Below are 22,267 nucleotides of genomic sequence, written 5' to 3'. Positions count from 1 at the left end.
CTGCACAATTTCTTCTTAGAGGATTGTAATTTTGTCTTAAAACTTTCATTGTTATCATAAACAGTTTTCTAATCGTTCCAGCGTTCAAAAACACAATTTAATTGCCCAGAATTCCAAAATTTCCTGGGCAATATGTAGCGATAATTTTGTACAAATTATTTTTTGTAAAGCATGTTTCTGAAAAGAGCAGAACATCGGCAGAAGTTGCTGCCTAGCTGTAAGAGTCCGCTGCTCTTATTTCAGCAGTAGAAATAAGTCTTTGCATAAGTACATAGATTCTGAGTTTCAAAATCCTTAAGGTCAGGACCATGTCAAAGATTTCTTCTTTTTAAATGCAAATATTAGATTAAATATTCAAGCCAAAAGGTCCAAAGACAGATTTACTTTTCGGATTAGCAAGAATAAAATAAAGCAAAGGAATAAATCCAGATTTATGCAGAAAATCTGAGCCAAGCAAGAGTAAAAGCATAAGACCAAATGCACCAGTCAATAAAAGCCGTTCCCAGATTGGATACAAGGCAGCAGTGCCACCTCCAATTCAGCTGGCAAGCAGCGATGGGAATCCCACAAATGCTGATGATATACTACTTTCTGTGTGCAAGTTTTCAGTAGGGTAGTGGTATTCCTTGGGCTCAGCTGGTCCTCTGTGCTTGCTTAGCTCTTCAGAGCCTTATGCAACTGGGCATAAGCCAGTATCATAGTCCTATAACGATTACATGGTCACAAAAGCTCTAGTCACCCTTAAAGCCTTCATTCATCTCTAATTGGCTAGGGAACTTTTATAAACAACATAAAGCAGTGTTAGTCTTCCCCTAACACAGCTACTTATCTGTTAAGTCGTACTGGAGAATCCAAACCAGGATATTATTTCACAGCACAGTGTACTTAGTTTTTTGATGAGATGTGCTGGACACTATTTACCTTGAGTAACCACAAATTGGGAATATAAGAGTTAACATTCCTCCGGGCAGGACTGAAAATAATCAGTGTTTTTGATACTACACTGGAGTACAGTTCCTAATGTCATCGTTGATCACACATGAATGAACCAAACATGACATTTAATGACATAAATGAACTAAAGATAAGCCACTTTGATCTACTGCACATCAAGCATCTAAGTGCTCACTGAACTCTGAGCATCCTTTAGTTCCTCCAAACCTGCTTCTACTTGGTGGCCGCAAAGGCAGTATTCATGTCTGGAGCACGTGGCCCTGCACCTCTCTGTTGTATTGAAACAACTGCTTTGTGGGGCTGCATGGTCGAATGCACCTGGGAATCCTCCCCAACCTTTAACAACCTGTGAAGAAAATAGCTGGACTTTGAGTAAGCTGATTGGAGTACTCCCCAAGTATATCCACTGTTCCGATATATCAACGGTATGTTGAATCCAGCTCCAAGAAAACTGTGTAGCTTGCAATAATCAACCCTACCCTTCCGGCTAATAATCAGACACTATTTTGTCTAAAAGCTGCATAAACCCCCATGCTTTTCCAGGCCATTCATACTTCTTTTTTTTTTTTTTTGACTGTATAAAGCAACGCTACTCAAACAAAATTTTGCAAATGCTAAGGAAGAGGAGAAATGGTAAAATCTGAATGTTAAGTGGTTTTAATGATCTTTAAAATTCACTTCCCCAGCTACTCTCTGTACGGTTTATTTACTGAGTCGTTTCTAATGTGCAACACACCTGGGTCCTGCACACAGCATAGATAAATCACCATGTTTTAGGGAGCTGTAAGAAGATTAAAGAGGGAAAAAGCTGGTCATTATGAAAGAAACAGGTTCAGTGCATTTTATTTTTTAAGCATGATACTGTGAAAAATGACTGGAATATTTCCAGAGTGAAAGAAATCAGGCAGGCGTCTAAAATTACAGGTAATGGTGTGCATGGAGGCTGCCACATGATTAGGGTATTCTTTTGCCTCATAAACCGAGGAAAATGTGTTAAAATGAAGTACTATAAAAAGGTGATTTATGAGAAGTTAGGGAGATATTCTTGAGCTTTGACTTTAAAATGTTATTTTTATATCCACCAAGATTTCATTTTAATCTGTCTTTATGACAGATTAGATTTATTGGAGCCCAAGTTTATAGGGCTTGGTAAAACAGACCTTTTTAGGTGCAACAACCTGTAAAGATATTTTTGCAATAGACCAGGCAGTTCATCTCCACAGGTGGGGTCCACCAAGTAATGCTCCCACCTGACTGTGCTTTGAGCTGAGAGGCTGGCATCTCCACCATCCTCACCTTATGTCCACAAGAAAAATTTCGGCACAGCTGGTACAATAACCATGGGCATCCTGCTGCTGCCATCAGGGGCAGGGCCTGTTGAATAGGGCACTGGGAAAGGAAAAAGCTGGGAAATATCTGGCTGCTTCAGTTAGACTCTTCCCAGGATAAGATGCCATGCTGCTGAAGATAAGGTTGAGGGGGACAAATGGAAGAAGGTGCTCTCATCAGACTGACAGGAGCACAGCTGGATGGCTCCAGGTCAGCTAATCTTTAAAAATAAGTAGGATCAAAATAAAGCAGCTAAGCAGATTAGTGTTGGCTGTTGAGGCTGCCTGTACTGGGGAAGCGTAGAGTAGAAACATCTCTGGAGTCGTTCATGGGCTGGACCCTGTCTGGATGCACAATGCTACAGAGAGGTCAGATTAAAAGGAAAAGCGAATAACCTGCATTATGTACAGTCAAAGCGAACATTACGCAAGGTGTTAGGAGAATAGGTGCTTGGTTAGATGGCGATGGTTATGTACGTGGTTTAGAAAAAACCCAAACCACACCATTTATCTTGTGTTAGCCAATTTGCTTTCATAAAAACCCTTCTAACCAAGGGAGAGAAAAATGTTATCACTGTAGCTGGCATGAAGAGCCACAGCTACGGCTGGGGGTGTTGAAACTCTTCCATTAAAAAGGTTCTTTTTCAGTTACCTATAATTGAAATTTTTCAGGCTGAAATTTTCCAGGTCTAATCATAGCCCAAGGGTGAAGTAAAAACATTTCATTGGTAGCTGCTGAGTGCTCAGCACTTCTGAAAACCAGGTCATTCATTTAGATGTCTTAATATATACTTAAGAGCTGATTTTAAACACCTCTTTTTGAACATATTGGCCTTTCAGTCTATCTTTTTCACCCACTTATCAATGTTTAATTTATGTTGATTTGCACAGTTCCCCTGCATTTGAAATGCTCTATCTTTCAGTTTATCTCTTCTCAATCATTTATGTCTTTAGGACATCAGATTTTTCCATGGTGAGAACTACAGCTGGCCAAACAGGAATTTTATATCCATTATGCTTTACAGGCAGGATACTTAAAGGCTTCTGGGTTGCACAAAGTGAGTTTTTAGGGCTAGACCCTAGCCAAGGCATATACCTAATTCTGCTTTTGACAACATCAGCCCCCCAGCTGACTGAATCTGACTCCATTTCAGAGAATGTAGAAAAATAGTCTTGCTTTAAATGGCACTCCCACCGGAGCACAGACTTTGGTGAACACCTGGAAATCATTAATCGCTACTTTATTTTTAAAATTAATTAGCATATGATGTAATTTAGTTGACCTTCAAATGAAAATTCAGTTCTTATTAAGTGCTAATGAATTAAAATCAGCGTATTGTGCACAGAAACTTTGCCATGATTGCATAATGGGGAGTTCATTCATCACCTGTACTAAATCCAGCCCTTTTTTTTCATTTTTCTTCCAGAAAGCCCTATCAATAAATCAGGTTAAATAGTAATTGGTAGGGCAGGTAACCGAGATGAAGATGCAGAACACTCTCTCTCACACACATTCATGCGTACGCACACATTTAAAAAAAAAAAAAAAAAAAAACAGGTTCAAACCAATTCACAGCTATATACAATACGGTCCATTTAAAATTAGTTTGTAGTCCCAGCACAATCTTGTATGGACAGGCACACTAGACTGAGTGCAGCCTGTCTGATACGTGTTTTATCTGCTGCATAAACATTAATGACTTTAATCACTTTGTTCTGCCCTTACACTTCATAAAGAGAAGCATCTCTAACTTGAAATACGCTGTATATAAAGGATCTACTTCCATATGCACAGTAATGAAGCGCTACGAAGGTGCTGCCTAGAGATGTCAGCTCTCCCCCAAGAGCTAATAGTTATGCATGCAAGTTTTCAAGGGTAAAATCGCAACATTTCTTTGCGGCATTTCCAGACAGTGGAAATAGAAACTTAGCTCAGACTGAAATAAGACAATACCTCCACAGCATAACATCAAGCATCTTGATATGCTTGGAATAGGACTCTTCTGGTTGTTTTTTTTTTTGTTTGTTTGTTTGTTTGTTTTTTTTCCTGAGGACAGACAGAGCAGTCAAAAAATTCAGTCTGTTCAATGGTGACATGTAAACTGGGCCCATGGACCTTTTTGTCTGGACAGTGTCTCTTCTACTGTGAATAACAGAAAAGATATACTTTCACATTACTATGAGATTTGTAATCTCACTTTAGGTTTTAATTTTAATTGGAGCCCCTCAAAACATAGTTCTTTAAACGTTCCATGCACTTATCATGAAACATCCAATTTCATGTTACCATCCTTCCCCTTTTCCTTAAAAAATACTGATAAAGATGACTCAGGTAAGATAAAAATACTAGAACTTCACGGTAGCAGAGATGCATGTGCTCTATTTTGAATATCACCACATTTTTTGAGTGATAAATAACTATTTCAATGTGTTTGCTACATTCTAATCCCAAAAATCACTAGTTGAATCTACTTGGAGTCAAAATACTTGTTTTGGTACACTCACCCAAACTGACATTTGAAAGACTGCTATACTTCCATAGAAGGCTTGGAAACCTCCTATTCCGAGTGATTTAAACTATGCATTTTGGAAATATGTAGCCTAGACTTATTTGCCACAAATCTCCTTTCACAGTAATTAAGTGGAAGGACTAGAAAAACATCATTTCTTTAAATGCTTTGCATCCAGTTCATTTAGTTGAAGATAAACTACAGAAATGAGTATGTTCCAGAACCTGGCAGGTTTTAGCTGTGTTAACTCAGTGGGCAAACAAATTGAAGGCTGAAATTTATTTCAGGAGCAGCAGGTGTTTTCAGAAATGCCAGGATTTTGTAAAAGTGCCATTTCCCAAGCGGTAGCTAGTTTTTTGTACCACTAGTATTCATTTTAAAACAACTCAAAATCTAGAATCTGAAAAGTTGAAAATCTGCTAATGGAAATAAGGATTAAAACCACAGCCTGGTGGGCGCGGCGGCCTCATCATTCATAATTCTTGGTCATATTTAAAAAGCTAGCAGTCAAACCCTCAAACATGTTCTTTTCCCCACCATTCCTTTTTTCTACTTGTACGAGTTTACAATCAAAATATATGGAGGAGATTCGGTCTCATTCCTTTTTGCCTACCAGATGCTTTCCATCTTACTTTTGAGGAAAGATAGTACATCAAAGAGAAACTGCCCTTTGGATTTCTCAGGGCACCATCTCTTCTGTTAACCTCTCAAGATAAGAGGGGAAAACACTATACTCTTAGCACATTGTAGGAAAAGCAAGACCTACAGTACCAAGATGGCTGCTTTTCCTGAGAAGAGAGAACTAATACAATGCATCAAAAACTCGAGTGGTTACACATTGAGATAGCCACTGAAAAGCATATCAGAAGACGCTGGTTATATAGTCAGGAACAAGCACTCAAAGAAACACTAAAATGTTGGAATCTTCTGTAAGTCCACAGACAGCCCCCCCAAAAAATTCAAACCCAAAGCCTCACCGTGACCCTCACATTACAAAACATAAAAAACGCATCTGATGGGGGATCTTATAGACACAGGATACATAAACAGCTCAAATGTCAGCAAAAAAAGAGAAAAGAATGGCAGGCAATCATCAACTATACTGAGGCTGAATCCATGACTATTTCTGCCTTCCACTAGCCTTGCCATGACTTTCATCTGTGAAGATATCAAAAGCAAAAGCCAGTGCTCCAGCAAGGGTTTGTGTTTTTTTGGCTTTTTTTCCCCCCTGCAGGATCAATCAATCAATCAATCAATCAGTTAAGAGAGCACTTAAATCAACCTGCAGAAGGCTTTGAACTCATAATCAGGTAAGTATGTGGGCTCTCTAGCATGTATCTTTGGAACAAAAGGGCAAGATCTCACACCCTGTCACACTTATCTAGAAAAATGAGAAGAGAGTCAAGCAGTGATGCTGAATTAAACATTAAATCTTCTAAAATAAATAAGTTAATGGACGTTAATAATTATGTTATCTCAGTAAAATGCATTAAAATTTTCTATTAGTCTTTCTTGAAGGCTGTACTGATGGACTGTATTTATTATAGATAGCATAACTCCTGTTTTGAATTACCAGTAGCTAACATTTTATAAATCACTCAGGCTTTTTCCTGATGTAGCCCCACAAGAATGCCAAAAACTGTAGACTGGCAAAAGCAATTAATAGTGTGATATTATAAGAGTATCAAAACCAGTATGTCTATGCACTGTTCCTATCTGTAAACCAACAGCTCCACAGGAAGAATCTCAGCTTGAAACATTTAAATTAGATCATCTCTCTTTCTTGTTTCCTAAACTCCCTGTCATTTGGCCCCGTGACACTTTTAAATATTTATCACAAACTAAATGATCTGAGTGCCCAGCACAGTCTGCACAAGATAAACATTACTTTCTCCCTCTCAATTATGACTTCATCTCCTCCCGTCTCCTCTTGATGTGTTTATAGCTATTGTGTTTTTCTTTTTCCATCACGAGAGCGCTGAATAGGGAGCTAATATTGCCAAGATAGATGTGCATGCTTAACTTTACCCCTGTGAGTTGCCCCAGCGAGAGCCCAAGCTTTGGGCTTATTTCTGATATGTCATATATGATATTTTAGTATTACCTCTATAACAAGGGGACTTAGGAATTCACAGCATCTCTCCAACCAGCACAACAGCTGGTGTCAAGTACTTCATTACAAAGACTTTTGTAAATGAAAAATCCAAGGATTTACCTATTTCTGAATTGTTTAACTGTGATTTTGGCAATTTCCAGACAAAGGAAAATAAGGCTTTATGAAATGTCCTCCTGGGACTGGATATTTTGAAACACAATTTACAACCTGTACCTTTATCTTCACTCAGCTCTGTTTCTTCTGATGATGATAGGCTGTCTACAGCTGAAGGTTTCGTCTCATCTGTAAGAACCAAGGAAAATAAAGAGAAGTTATTCATTAGATAGCAAACTGATGAACCACTTTACCGAAAAAAAGCCTTACGCCTTATTGAGGTAAGATACTAGACCTGAATTTGATTTAATTGGCTTACATCCATCCATTCACATTGCATTCACCAGTCATTGCTGCTGAAATTGATTGCATTGCATTCACCAGTCTGATTGCCCTCCTGAAGCCAGGGGTAAACTTACATTACGATACGACCAGATCAAGTCTATATTCCAATTTCTCATAAGACAGAGAGAGGAACAGCTATCAGCTTCATGGGTAGGCTCGTGTTTCTCTTTGCTTTGATATTCCTTTTTTCAATTAATCCATCTATTTTGAGAAAAAACAATTATGCCATTCTTCACTTTAATCATGTCCATGCATCACATTGGAATCAGAACGATTCCATCCAAATGCTTTCCTGAAAATAGAAGCTTTCATGAATCGGGCCTGAAATTTAGCAAGTTCCTGAAAAACTGTGGCTTGGAGTTTCTTAATGGTAGAGCATGCAATAAAACTACCGCAGATAAAACTATTATCTGTATTTAATAGAACTTTTTAACTTCCACTGTTGCTTTTTCTTGGCAATTTTTATAGTTCTAAAACCTTTATAAGCCTTTGTTTTCATTTCTAGCCTTTCATTTCTTTCAAAAGACTTGCCTCTGATGATTCTGACAAAATTATTTTCCTAATATAGTCATCAAGTATTTTTAACTAGCTTGAAACAAGAGCTCTGAACCACCTGCCATTTTGTTTTTCCACGTGTTAACTGTGAAGTTCACTGATGATAGACTGGAGGCCAGACTTTAAAAAAACCCACACGGTAATAGCAAAAAAATTTCAGGCCAGTCTTTGTACACTATAAACTGGCTTTTTCATTACTGTATAATAAGAGTATATAAATCTTCATGTAATGGACTGGGTAAGAATACTGCGTCTATTTTTTCTCCTACATTTTCTTTCACATAATTTCTGATTTGTCACAGTTGGATGAAGGTTATGCCTTTTGGTTTAATAAATACAAATAAGAACTTTAACATCTGATGGGATTGCTCCTTACAGTGGTCATTCATAGCGGTTAGAAATGTTTTAGGCATACAACCACGTATCTTAGAAAATCAGGTAATTTCCTACTGCCAAGAAAAGGCTCAGAAGCAGCAGTCTCAAAGTTCCTGATGATGTTTTGTCTCCACAATGAGTAGAGTGGAAAGCAGCAGCAACTCATTAGCTGAATGTAACTGACTCGAGGTAATTGTACACCTCTCTGTTCTTGTCACTATGTGAACCAGTGGGGATAAACGTTAAGCCAAATCATTTTTTCCTGTAACACTGTGTGCCTGTGGCCGAGGAGGTGATTCATTGACTATGCGTAGGCACAACGCTATCTTTAGGCGTGTACATAAAACATGTTCCTAAAGTATGACATTTTCTCGATCTGGGACCTAAATTGTCTGGATCTTTTCTCTGACGCTCTTCATGAGAGTAACAAAACATGACTACAAACACGAGATAGCAAAAGAATGTACATCATGACTGATAAACCAGCTCTGACAGCTCGTAACGCAACAAGCCATAATGATGGGTTTGGGAGAAACACAATGCATTTAAGACACCTCCAGTAGCAAAGTAATAATTCAGAGAAGTAGATATTCCTTAATTCTCCTGGGAAAAATGAAATGTCTCTCATTCAATCGAACTGTTTTGCAAATCTAAATACCAGGGAAATACACACCCCATCAGAGTGAATATAGCTGACAAGCACAATGAGCTGTACTTGGCATCTGTAGACACTAGTATAACTGGGCACCTCCGTAGCTGGAGCTAGGAGCTCCTAGCAGTACTAGCTCTTAGGGGAGCTAGCAGTGAAGCAGTATCTGGTACGGTTAAAAGCTCAGTATTGCTTGGGCAAAGATATCCCCCTGCCTAGTCAGAGATTCAAAACAGAGTCTAGATTCACATAGAGTAACTCATGCCTCCCTTCTCCCTGGTCACCTTTGCCTGTTTAAAATAAGCATAAAGGTGAAAAATCCAGGAAAGAAAACCTGGTTGTCCTCCAGCACTTAAAAAATATCACTGCATAGTTATCTTGGGTAGGATAAAGCACCTAGATCCGAAGCTTGCTTAGGTCTAATCTTTTTTATTCTGTAATACTGTGTGCCTACGGCTTCACCTCCCACTGCTTGCCCCAGGCAAGGACATAAAGAAGAGGTGATAAAGAGGACGTGGAACACAGAAGGACTTCAAGTACTTGGGAACAGCATCAGCTGTTAACATCTAGTTGCCAAAAACTGACCTGTGGAGCACAGAGAGAAATGCTGCACTTCCACATCACAGTGCCCAATGCATAGGACAAAAAGAAGGACCCTCATCAAATGAATTCCTCACCTGCAAACATCCACAATGCAGAAAGCAAACCAGATAACTCAAGAATCTAGGTCTTTTAAATATTTTTGCTGCATTTACTGGCTGGCCTTCTTCAGCTCAATCTTCCACATACTGAAAGCAATCTTACACTCTAACTAAAACAAAAAAAATCTGAAGAAAACTGTTTCATGCTCTCTGAATTAAGTATGTGTAGGCAGCATCCTGCACTACAATGAGAAAAAAATCTCCAACCAGACAAAAAAAGCGCATTGTGCTACATGTAATACTACACTAAAAGAAATCCTTAAGAAATAAGGGGATTTACAGACATTTTGATTGTCACTTCAGCTCCTTTGATAACGGATTAATTGCAGTTGTCTTTTGTGTTGAAGAGAGTTGGGTAGGATGAAAAATACAACCATAAACAGAAAAAAATAATAGAAAATCTGTTGTGAACAGAGTGACGTATTTTAAAATATTGAACTGACTATAATTTATAAGCATGCCATCTGCAAAACCCATTGCTTGTGAACTCTGACATTCATGTGCAGTATATGCAATATCTTTCTGTGAGGATTTAAATCTTCATAACCCCGAGACTTGTGTAGACAATTTATTAAAACTTGAAAATAGCCTTTAAAATCTTCAGAAGTACAGTTTTCATCAAAGGAAGTCTGTTTCCTTCTTCTCAAAATTTCCTTTTCCCCCCTTTCTATTCTGTGCAGAGGGCTACTCTGTTGTAGGCAAAGGGAATTTTTTTTTTTTTTTCTAGTTAGAAGATTAGCTAGAGGTAGTCCACCTTAAAGGGATAATGTAGAGCTGGTAAACTAAAGAGGGAAGTCTGCATTCTTCCACTACAATACATTCATTCATAATGAATGGGGTTGCAGTCTTTAATGGGAGAATGGCTCAAGAGCTAATCTGGTGAAAATGTACAAACACCCTCTGTCAATGGCATTGACTAAGGTTACTTTTCACCGAGGTGGACAAAACCTCACAAAGTCCTTTAAGAAACTCGGCACAAACCTGTTTCTTGGCTCTGGGCCTCGGTTTCTTCAGCGTTTTGCTTCTCCTCTGTGCTGTTACCACCTATCAAGGAAAACACATAAAAATTCTTTACGATAGATCTTTTTTTTTATTGGTAACAACAAGAGCAATATTAATTGGAACCAATTCAGTGCAAACTGCTAATTTACAGCAAGGTGCTGTGATGAAAGGGGAGAGAAATAAAGGTAAATGAAAAAACCTGCAAACACAACCAGTTACATTTAAAACAGTCACATTTTCACATCTCAAGTTGAGGAAGGGAGGTTAAAGATTTTATCTCAATAGGCACACTGGAAATAACTGTGTACCAAATAAAGGCACGTTTCCCTAAACACTGTCTGCAATAGATGAAATCGTTGCTTGATCTTAGTCCATGTATTTTATAAATATTTTTTTTCTAGGTTTATTTTCCTCCAGTAACATTCCCACAAGATCCTTGAGGTGGCTGTGTTTCTGACTTGCAGAACCTACTTTAACGCCTATGAAAGGTAAGAACAGGAGAGGAAGAGTCACCCAAGTTTCATTTTAAAGCGAAAGGCACACCAACACTTAGCATAAAGTATAAAAAAACCCCATCACGAATGATTGCAAAGAAAAGAGCAAAATAAACCAAAGTAATATTGCTAGGACTGAATGTATTTTTCCCCCTTTTACATTCACGTTCACTCCAAATTTTCTCCACTACTTTGCATTCACATTCATTATCCATTTTCTTCCCTCCAGCTCCCTTTTGGAAGGCAGGTAGCAACAGCGAATTGCCACCGAGAAAAGTAATACCCTGGGGAATGTCTGTGGACATAAGATCAAGCTCTCTTAACCTGTACTTGGCCCAATTAGAAATATATCGGGAAGTCTGTCTTTTCAACAATAGAGAAGGCTCTTTTAGCTTCGTAATAATATTAGAGGCTGCAGTGCAGCATGCTGGATCAGATGTGATACACTCCCTCTTTTCCAGCATGGCGATATAGACGGTGAGAACAGCTGAGTACCAGCCTTAATGAGGCATTTGAAAAACTGCCTGCTTGAACATATACACTGAGAGAAAGGAAATTCATTCCCAGGCCTGTAAATGGCTTGATAACGATACACATATTTTTTTGCTGTGATCTTTTCTGGCTCCTGGGTTTTTCTGATTACAGCTTCTCTAAAGCAACATGGTTAAAGTTCCTTGTGCCACCACCTTACTTTTACTTAACACAAGGAGTCTGTTGAAGAGAACAGCAGTAGCCCAAAATGCAATTAGGTGGATGGAAGAAAAACAGAGAAAGTGCTGGTTTTCAGCAGCAAACGTACATCTGGTGGTATGCTGCATTCAGCTAATACTTAGAAGGCTGAGTTTTGACGTTCTCCCACTTTCCAGCAGGCAATACATCCTGGCATCCAGCAGATGGGACTAGCGGAGAAGTATTTCCAGGCTGACCCTGCACAGAGCTGCTCTCAGGAGGAGATGGAGCAGGGGTTTGACACCTCACCTGAGAGGGGAGAGGTGGGCAAGGAACGGCTCCTGGCCATCAGCAGGGACTCGGGCCTCCTGCCTGCTTGGAAACTCTTTGTACGGATTTTAACCAGCCTTAATGGATGACTAGCTATAGTGATTTCTTAGCACATTAGTGAGCTCTAACCTGTAAAAAATTGCATTACATGGATGACCAAAATGGCTTGGTAAAACCAGCTGGGTTTTTCCTTCCTCCGCTTGAAATCAAAAAGTATTATTTTCAAAATCAGTGTTCTGCCTGTCCACACACAATAGGAGGACCACATGCAAACCAGAAAGTTAGCTGTACTAGAAGAGAAACTTTTATCTCTCCCTCCCCTTTTCTTTTAAAACATGGGCTTGCGACTTCACAAGCTTTGCAGCAAGCAATTAATAAATAAGGAAAAAAATCCCTTTGCATCACCAGGATGTGTTTCAAAGGATAAAGTCACCTAGCTCAGGAGCTGCAGAAAGGAACAGTATGTTCAGACAATCCTATAACAAAACCGTGCAGTGACACTTGAAAAATCTTTACCATTAGGTCAGATCCAAAGAGAATATTGCATCACTGCGAAACAAGTGGTGCCAAAGCATAAAGAATTTCATTATTACCAAGTGCAACATGTTTTGCTTTGTGTAGAAAGACTTTACATTCAGAAAAAGGAGGTCAGGCATAAATGGTATTTACTGATACATCACCAAAAATAATTTCAGCAATTACCTTACGGCATCCACAACATAAAATTACTTTTCCAGATGATATTGTTTCTACATCCATTATAACATGTATGATTATAACCATGAGTTATTTGGCTAAAACCAGCTATTTCAAGGATTCATTCATGTTTATCACCAAGGGACTACATGTCTTGTTAAAGTCCCTTGATCAGAGCAAACAAACTACAAAAGAAAGTTTAAATGATCATCTGGTTCATCAGATTATCAGATGAAACACGTATTCATCAGTACGCTTTCTCAACCTTGAGTCTATTATTTCACTGGAGATTCACTGTTTAAAACGGGTATAATAGAATGATAATTACAGCACTATATATTGGATTCTCAACATGTTTTCCATCTAACACTTAATTTTGTTCCTCTAGAAAGAAAAATGTAAAAGACTTTAAGCAAAAGCTTCACCTCTTGTACTCTGACCCAGTCCAACAGACTGACTGGATCGTGGCACGAAAATTAATCTCGATCAGCATACTGAAAGTATGTGTTGTGCCTGCCAAGTGACTTTGATAGAGAAAAGAAAACACTAAAAAATTAAGAGTGGACAAGTGATCCTCAAGTAAATGACTTGCAGAAGGAAGGGTTAAGCTCTGCTTGGCCTGGAGAATCCTTTCTCTCAGGAGAAAGGGAAGAAGCAGAGTATAAATACAGCGATAAGAAAGAAAACTATGGGGTGGAGAAGCGACTAATCCCAAAGTGTCTGACAAACAGTTCTTTCAGTTTTTTTTAAAAACCCTTCTAATGAGCCTTTTGCCAAGTGTCTTCTAGTGATGAAGAGTATTTCTGTAATTACTGCTCTCCATTGGAGCTGGGCGCAGAGCAAATGGAAAGAATTTAAGCAGCACATGCTCAAAGCAAAAAGCTGAAAATGTATTTTACAAGAGTAGCAAGCTAGTTTTGCACCATATTTTTAAGTCATCCCTGGCTCTCCTTTTCTCTAGGCAGAAAATCCAGACCCCGTGCATTTCCCCTGAGTCCTTCCCATGACATTACTAATAATAAAAATGTCTTTTCCACTGGATGGCTTCTACAGTATCTGCCATCCTTCTCTTTCAACTATTGCAGCAACTGGCGATTGCATTTCCTTTAGGTGAAAGCTGTCCTCACAGTATCTGCTTTTCTATTATACTAGTAATTGAACAACAATCTGTCACTCACTCCAAAGGAGATAGAAAAAGTGGTGAACGACATGTCGTGTCATTTTAGGCCAGTAAATGTAAATTATTTTGAGCCACATCACATGACAAATGGGAACATCTGTTTCTTTTCCCTGGCATGGCAGTCAGTTGAAAAAACAGGAGTTTGAGAATTGCAGTAGCACCGTACAAACAAAATAAGCACATCAGACACTAAAATACCTACTTCTGGCCATATATTTTACTTTCTCTTGCCAAGTTGACTACTGCCTGATAGGTGCTTGCTCTCTTCTCTTGGCCTTTTTCTTTGAGATCAGCAAGAAAATTCCCCCCCAGATGATACATACCCTCATTTATATCTGGTAGAAAACAGGCTAAACAGTGATCAATCAGCACACTCAGCAAGCTGGCAGAGCAAGCGACACTTCTAACTAAACTAGAAAACCGGATACTCTGTGAGTGCCTGCCCACTTTACGTTAAGGAGAGGTATTTAGCATGTACAGTAATATGCCAGCTGCAGCAGCAGCCCCAAAATGAAGCACATGATATGATAAATAATAAGCCAGCAGTCAGATGGGAGAGAGCTGGGACAAGATCCCTCCGAAAAGTCCAGAGGACAAACTCTCAGCAGCAGCACCAGAGCAGGTTTTAGTATTCTTCCCATTTTCCCTGTGAGACCCTGGAAGCACATGGCTTTTTACATCCTTCACTATTCTTGCAACAAACATGGCAAGTCAAAAATATTAATAGCCCGCTGGCCTCTTGGCTCTTCCCATTTCAGAGCTGAATAAATGCCAGGTCCACTCATACACCTACTCCTCTTCAGCAGTACCTTACTTCACAAGCAGTCAGCGATGCAGTTAGAGCTGAGGCTAAAGTCAGTGTCTTAAAAACCGGTGCAAAAAGACACCTCAAAAATCAGTGCAAAAAAAAAGCCATTTTCCAGAAGAAAACAGAATTACAGATAACGTATTTTTAGTTAAAGGAAGAAATTCTGCATAACCAGTACAAACCAATCTACTTCTACCCCTCCAACACAGATTTTATTAATATAAAATTGTTTTCACTACTGAGAAAGCTGTACATATATCATCTGTTTGTCAACAGAGTGAGGTTTTTTCAAACAACCTCCTCCTTCCTGGAGTAGAAATTAAAGAGATGGAGAGACAGTGCCTCCAGCTCACATCTCGTTTGCCACTCTTGCATGTCTGTGTACACACCATATCCCTTGAGTGCCAGGTTTGACCCTGTTACATCCCTGCAAGGCTCTTGCGATGCAAGTCTGGGTGCATCCTCTGGTTCTCTGGGTGGCCAGCGACTGTGCATTTCTCCCATGGTCTGGCTTGAGAATGTCTCTTCAAGCTGGGCCACGCTTCAATGACAAATGCAAATACAAACCAAGATCTGGCAGATAAAGGATTCCAGTTCTGAATTATCTTTTTTACAGCACAAAAATATTGCCACGGTAATCACGCTAATGATATGAAGGTCCTTCTAGGATAACAGGGAAACTAATTAATGAGAAAATTAAAAATACGGGCCTTGATCTTACAGCTGTTACATTCTGCACACATGAGTAGATATGCTGACTTCAGTGAAACTCATAAATGTGAGAAGAAAGCACACATATATCCATATATACACTCAAGATCATAGAGCCTGCAATCATTTTCAGACTATTCCAGATTCAAAATTATATTTGACATAAACTAAGAAGCACATACACAGAAAGGCCATTATTGTAGAATGCATTAAAATGAACCATTAGGGTGGTGGCCTGAGGTTACTGAACATTTTCAGTTTGCATTTTAATTTCTTTTAATTAAATTATTATTTAGGTCAGTTTTAATCAGTACTTGTATATAACCCCTTTGGGGTAAATTTTAAGAAGGGTTAGTAAAGAGTTATCTGCAGTAATTGTTTAATGGAGTTATGAGACTTCTTCCCTCTTTGATGCTTCAACAATTTTCCTCACTGCAGATGCAGACCTGAATATGCTGCTGTCAATGCACCCACCCTAGCGAAGTTGTCAGCATAATAAATAACAGGTTTTCATTTTCATGCAGCATTTTGTCAGGGATTGTCGAGGAGTGTGGGAAAAGAATGAGAAAACTGTAGCTCATGGGGATTATCTCAGAGGTTAAAAATAACGCTATTGTATGTTACCTATTTAACGTCCTGAGAAATATAGAAGCCTAATCTAAAACCCCCTGAGGTCACTAGGCATGTTCCCCTTGCCTCAGTCGTCTGTGGATCACAAGGAAAGCAATGCATTATACCTTTCCTGGCTAGGAAAGAACCAGGCTATAACAGCTACAGCATCAAATAAGGTGCTTGGAAGTCACAAGCACTCAGATTTGTCCCAACCCACTTCACATATAACATTGCCATCCAGAGGGACCTTAACAGGCTGGAGGGGTGGGTCTGTGCAAACCCCATGAAGTTCAACAAGGCCAAGGGCAAGGTCCTGCACATGGGGCAGGGCAAACCCAATCACAAATCCAGGCTGGGCGAGGAGTGGATTGAGAGCAGCCCTCCAGAGAAGAACTTGGGGGTATCGTTGGATGGAAAACTCATTATGAGCCAGAATGTGCGCTCACAGCCCAGAGAGCCAACCGTGTCCTGGGCTGCATCCAGAGCAGTGTGGGCAGCAGGTCGAGGGAGGGGATTCTCCCCCTCTACTTCATTCTCGTGAGAACCCCCCTGCAGTGCTGTGTCCAGCTCTGGAGCCCCAAAATGAGAAGGGCCCGGACCTGCTTGAGCGGCTCCAGAAGAAGCCACAAATACTGGAGGACTGGAGCACCTCCCCTGTGAGGACAGACTGAGAGAGTTGGGGGTGTTCAGCCTGGAGAAGAGAAGGCTCTGGGGAGACCTTATAGCGGCCTCCCAGTACTGAATGGGGGCGACAGGAAAGCTGGGGAGGGACTCTTTATCAGGGAGGGTAGGGATAGGAAGAAGGGTAATGGTTTTAAGCTGAAAGAGGGTAGATTTAGATTAGATATTGGGAATAAACCTCTACTGTGAGGGTGGGTGAGGCACTAGAGCAGGTTGCCCAGAGAAGTTGTGGCTGCCCCCTCCCTGGCAGGGTTCAAGGCCAGGCTGGATGGGGCTTTGAGCAACCTGGGCTGGTGGAAGGTGTCCCTGCCCATGGCAGGGGGGTGGAACTAGATGATCTTTAAGGTCCCTTCCAACATAAACCATTCAATGGTTCCATGATTGCTGGGAATCTTATGCTGGACCGTTTTTTCACTGGGTCTAATTCTTCTGACACACAGTGTGATTCAGATTTTGCAGTAAAGGTGCCTGGCAAGAGACACCTAAAATTTCATTGCCAAAGATGCTGATCTGCAAGTGCGTCTATTCGAAACAGATGAAAGCAGACATCTCCTGGAAGCTTGTACTGTCCAACATAACTAGAATATGGACATCGCTTCCTAGACATCATATGAAGCCTGTACAGGGAATAAAGATGTAATTGACATTTTGATGCAAAAAGTACACATGCTGTGCTGCACAAGTATTATCACTATTATCATAGTATACAAAAGCAGACAGAAATCACTCATGTGAGCTGATGCATGTTGAAGAGCAGGCTGAGGCAGATCTCAGAGCAGAATTGAGGCGCCCTACAGGCAGTCCTGTCTAAGAGAATGAAAGGGACCCCATACATGAAGGTGCACAGTATGACTGCAAATTTTATTTTTACTGTATGAATTTACTTTCCTGGTATGCCTAAGAGACAAGGTACTGCACACTGTTAAGGACTGCAGCACAGCTTATTTCCCAAGCCACAGCTAAAACAAAACATGAGGCTTATTTCCATTTTTTTGGCATACAGGTCACAGAATCACATGGTGTGTCAATGTAACAAAGTGAAGAAATGGAAGGGAAGCCACACAGGAGATCACACTTGTTAAAAATAGCATAAAACGTGGACCAAAACATGCACTATTTTTCATCAATATTTCAAAATTAAGGGACTAAGCCCTGTCTTCTGCCTGGACCTGAACAATCATGATGGTTTACTGTTATTCACATCATGGTTAGAAATGAGAAAATTCCTTGACAGATGAGTCCCCTGCAGGTACGCTGGTTTGTCACTGTGTATAATTCTCCTCTGACAACATTGCATTAGTCACTTTAGTAACTTAGTATTTTGCACCTTAGCTCATCTCAGGAGAAAGAAAATCTACTCTGAAGCATCTAGTGTGAAAACAGGAACTGCAGCTGTTTGCCTGGTGTGGTTTACACACATGTACATTCAGCTGCTAAAAGAAACCCTAATGGGTAAACGGTCAACACAACAGGACTGCATGTCACCTGCGGAGGACAAAATGAGCTGCATTTTCAAAGCTGTCTTGTGTAGCCACTGCACGGCAATTTAATGAAACAGTAGATGCCACTTCAGCAATGAAAAGGATCTTCTAAGAAGGGTTTGCTTGGAGAGCAAATACAAATAAAAATACAGATAACGTCCTGTTTTTCCCCTGGCTAAGTGGAAGGTGATCACCTGATATTCTAAGAGCTGTAATCAGTCAAGACAGATGGTGGACTTCAAAACAGAAGTGAAAAAAGAAGCTATCAACCAAAGCGGATAGGGGTTAATAGCGTCACTTCAAATATAACCAATCTGCATTAAGGTGAAAAATTTCACAGACATGTTTGATACACATGCTTCTCAGGGTATTTCTTCTGTAGTACTTTATCTTAATTTAAAATTTTATTTAAGGATTTGGTTTGGTGGCAAAAATAATACAGTAACTTCTAAGCTATCTTAATAAGAAGTAGCACTTTTAAGGCTGAATAAGAGAGTGTGTTTTTGAAGTATAATTATGTGTCTAGATGTTCATTTTTAGTACACTATGAGTGGAGCAGAAATCTACTGACGAATATTACTGCCCTGTGGGATGCAAAAAAGAAATGTAGCTCTCATTTCTCAAATGATACAAGACCTGTTTGCTATAAACCAAGGAACATTCGAAAACTAATCAGAAGTCAAATCTAGCTAATATTAATCCACACCTTAAAGACTGAGACCGTCAGGCCTGAATAGTATTAGAAGGTCCTTAGAAAAGATGCTTGGAACAATACTTTGAACATACTTTGCCAAGCAATGGTAACACACACAGCAGCTGTTGTATGCGCCCACCCACCCCAGCCCCAGGGAGGATTAAGCCCACCTCAGAGGAAAGCAGCACAAGCCAAGCACTGTTGACTTTTGTGCATGCGTACAACTATATCCCTCTCTATGAAGCTAGGGAGTGAGCAGCAAAGCTGCAAAATCTACAGCATATAAAGGAAAACCAGGAAGGGGAAGTCATACATTAATCTCACAATTAAAAGACTAAGCCATAAAATGAGTTTTATTTTCTACTTCCAAGACTATGCATTTTCTGTCATTGGACAAAAATGCTTTGGGAGAAGGGGTTGAGGAGTGAGGGTGTATCCCTCTTGATGAGCATCCTACCTAATTGCTGTGACCTGCTGAACCGATGAGTTGCCAAGATAGGATGCGACTCCACCTCATTTCTACTGCGTACTCCAATGGCTAGATTGACATTTCTCATGGCCAGAGTGTCCACTGAGCAAGGCAGGAGCCTGGTGGTGAGCCTCAGACTCCTGACACTGTCGAGCAGCATTTCAGACATTTGATGTTGCCCTTGAAAGCCAAGGGGTTGATAGTGTGATGACCCCATCAGGCAAAGGAAGCAACTCTACAACTATCTTAAAGGTGATTTGTGTTCATTCTGACCTTCCTCGCTTGGCTTATCCATCAAACTGTTCTCCTTCCCACCAAGTGAACAGAAAGACAAAGTTCAAACCCAATGAGCAATTCCAACACACCAGCTCCTCGCACATACACTGAGACTCAGCTAAGGTGAATGAATGAGACCAACAACCTATTAATCCATCAGAAAGAATCTGGTCATTCATTTTGGGAGAGCCTTATGAGAAAAGCTGGAGCAAGACAACTTCCAGAGGTCTAGTCTCTCGAGGGAGGGCAAGGAGGATCCTGACCTCAGAAAACACAGAACCAGCTTTTGCCACATGGACTGATCATCTTTCTCCAGAAGGAGGAGAAAGATCAGGCATTTGAGCCGCTGTTATTAGATGTATTAGTCATCTTTGATACTGTATTGATCACCTGCAGACCATGGTAGGAATGGATGGGGCAGCTCTTGGGCAGGCTCCATTTTATATCTGAGAAATCCCATAAGGCAGGAAAGGGCAAAGAGTTTTGCTTCTCCCAGTATCAAGAAAATCTATAGCTCACGCCTTGCCATTCAGTACATACAAAAGGACATCTGGGGAGGTAGCTAAGAGAGATAAGGAACATTTTAAACTTTTGTTTTGTTAGACTTGTAAAAATTGTTTGCTTTTGCTTAGTGACAATCAGCAGGATGAGAAGAGGTGACCTGTGGCATTTGTGCTAACTCCTGGCTGCTATGATGTGACAAGTACTGCCATTTTGTCTATGTAATTACTTTAGGATTGTGTTATGAAGCCAATGAAGTAAGATGTCCTAAGTTTTGTTTAAGTGCTGAACATATTTTTCTCACCTGACACTTTACAATTACTCAATCACTGAGTGCACCTGACCAAGGGGAAAGGCAAAATTATCATTGGCTGATTTTACTCTCCCAGGATCAGGGAAAGGGGCGGGGGGGGGAGAAAATTACACTGCATGTTTGCACATGCCAAACATGAAATACTGCAGGGAACCTGGCAGTAAAGAATGTTTCTCCATGTATCCAGTCTATCCGTTTCCCCAGATAATAATCCATGCTGTAATGAAAAACTACTGAATACAACCATTGACAGGAGAATCTGCTATGCAGTTCACACTTGCTTTTCTCTATCAAGGGTCTGAAGGCAGAGAACAATATAATAAATAATAAATATCTAATAGCATAATAACAGACACCATTAATACTTTAGAGGTTCAGTATAAAATTGCTTTCATTAGCATGTCAAGTGTTTATTTTAGCTTACTGCAAAACAAGCTCCTTACATAGAGCCACTTATTTGACTTTCCTTGATTGCAGAGAGGGTAATAATGAAGAAGCCTACTTTCCCTGATCTTCTGTGGAGATTTTTACATGCACTGAAAAGATATTGCTCCATTACCTCTAGCCAATGAACCAGCTTGGCATGCTGGAGAAAAATATTACAGCAGAAATATTACTGAACTCAGTGGAATAGTTTTTACACACTGCCACAAGGGCATGCATGAGGCTGTTAAAATAGCAAGTTGTATTCCCATCTTCAGTCTAAAAGGACACTGACAACTAAGCAGAGGAAAAAATATCTGGTTCCTTCTATGCCTCAGAGTATATTTCTTAAATATTTTATATCTGGTCACATTAACAGGGGGAAAATAATAACTTATGTTAAGTGTAAGTATCTCTGGACTTGCTTTTATTGCTAAAAGCTATGGCTTGTGGGTTTTTTTTGTTGTTTGTTTGCTGTTTTTTTTTGTTTGTTTGGGTTGTTTTGGGTTTCTTTCAAACTTGAGGTACCTAAAGCATGTGAACTATCCCAAAGTTAAAACACGCTGAACACAAAGCACTTCAGTTTTACCATGAGGAAAATTCAACAAAGTTGACCTCAGGCAGAGTTTGCTTTATTGTGTTTTATTTGAGACTGTTTATATGCGTTAGCTACTTAGAAGTTCTTTTAAAAAGAAAAAGAGAAAGAAAAAAAAAAAAAAGGCAGCTTTTTGGAAGTGAAGACAAACTCCTACCTAAATAAAGTTATTCAGACATGTAGTTCTGGTTCCTGTCACATATTAACAGCTTTCATAATCTTCAAGGCTCACCATTTAAAGTTCTTTTAATTAGTCAAAACCAACAGCTAATAAATGGAACAGTAGAAACTAAACCCTGTTCTCAGCCAAATGTGTGCAAATCCCATTTACTTAAATGGAAATGGCTCACAGGTGTGTTACATTAGATTCTCGCCACTCGGCAACTTTATAGGAATTCAGTGTCTGGAGCCTAACTGCTTGACTCCTCTTCAAAACAGAGGCATAGGTAATGCCACAGAAATCTGATCCAGGTTTCTTCCCCAGCCCCCCGCAGCAAACACTTTAATTACCTTTTTTTTTTTCCCCCCATCACAACAACCCTCAAGTCTAAATTTAGACTCAATTCTAAACGTTGCAGGCCTGATTCCTGCCTAAGCAGGAGTCCCTCACTGGCCAGATTAAATTCTGCAGCAATGTGTTACAGGCCTCAATTCTGCATCAGCAAAATCTACTATATGGCATCAAATTCAAGGAGTTCAGGCATTT

The 22,267-nt window shown here is 39.8% G+C and overlaps 1 protein-coding gene across 5 annotated transcripts in view; it reads right to left on the bottom strand.

Moving 5' to 3' along the window:
• The window catches only part of MACROD2 (MACRO domain containing 2), an 887,639-nt gene that overhangs the window by 45,519 nt on the left and 819,853 nt on the right, over positions 1–22,267 (bottom strand). For all 5 annotated transcript variants that reach the window (XM_026844750.1, XM_026844753.1, XM_026844751.1 and 2 more), the window contains exons 11-12: positions 10,608–10,670; positions 7,122–7,190 (exon numbers count right to left, since the gene is read on the bottom strand). In XM_026844750.1, coding sequence (XP_026700551.1) covers positions 7,122–7,190; positions 10,608–10,670 — 132 coding nt within the window. The remainder of the gene's footprint in view (positions 1–7,121; positions 7,191–10,607; positions 10,671–22,267) is intronic.

Source organism: Athene cunicularia, assembly GCF_003259725.1.
Source record: "Athene cunicularia isolate RWA chromosome 3 unlocalized genomic scaffold, athCun1 chr3_part1, whole genome shotgun sequence".
Classification (NCBI taxonomy): Eukaryota; Metazoa; Chordata; class Aves; order Strigiformes; family Strigidae; genus Athene; species Athene cunicularia.
The sequence above is the reverse complement of the archived record's forward strand: the minus strand, read 5'-3'. Positions and strand labels throughout refer to the sequence as shown.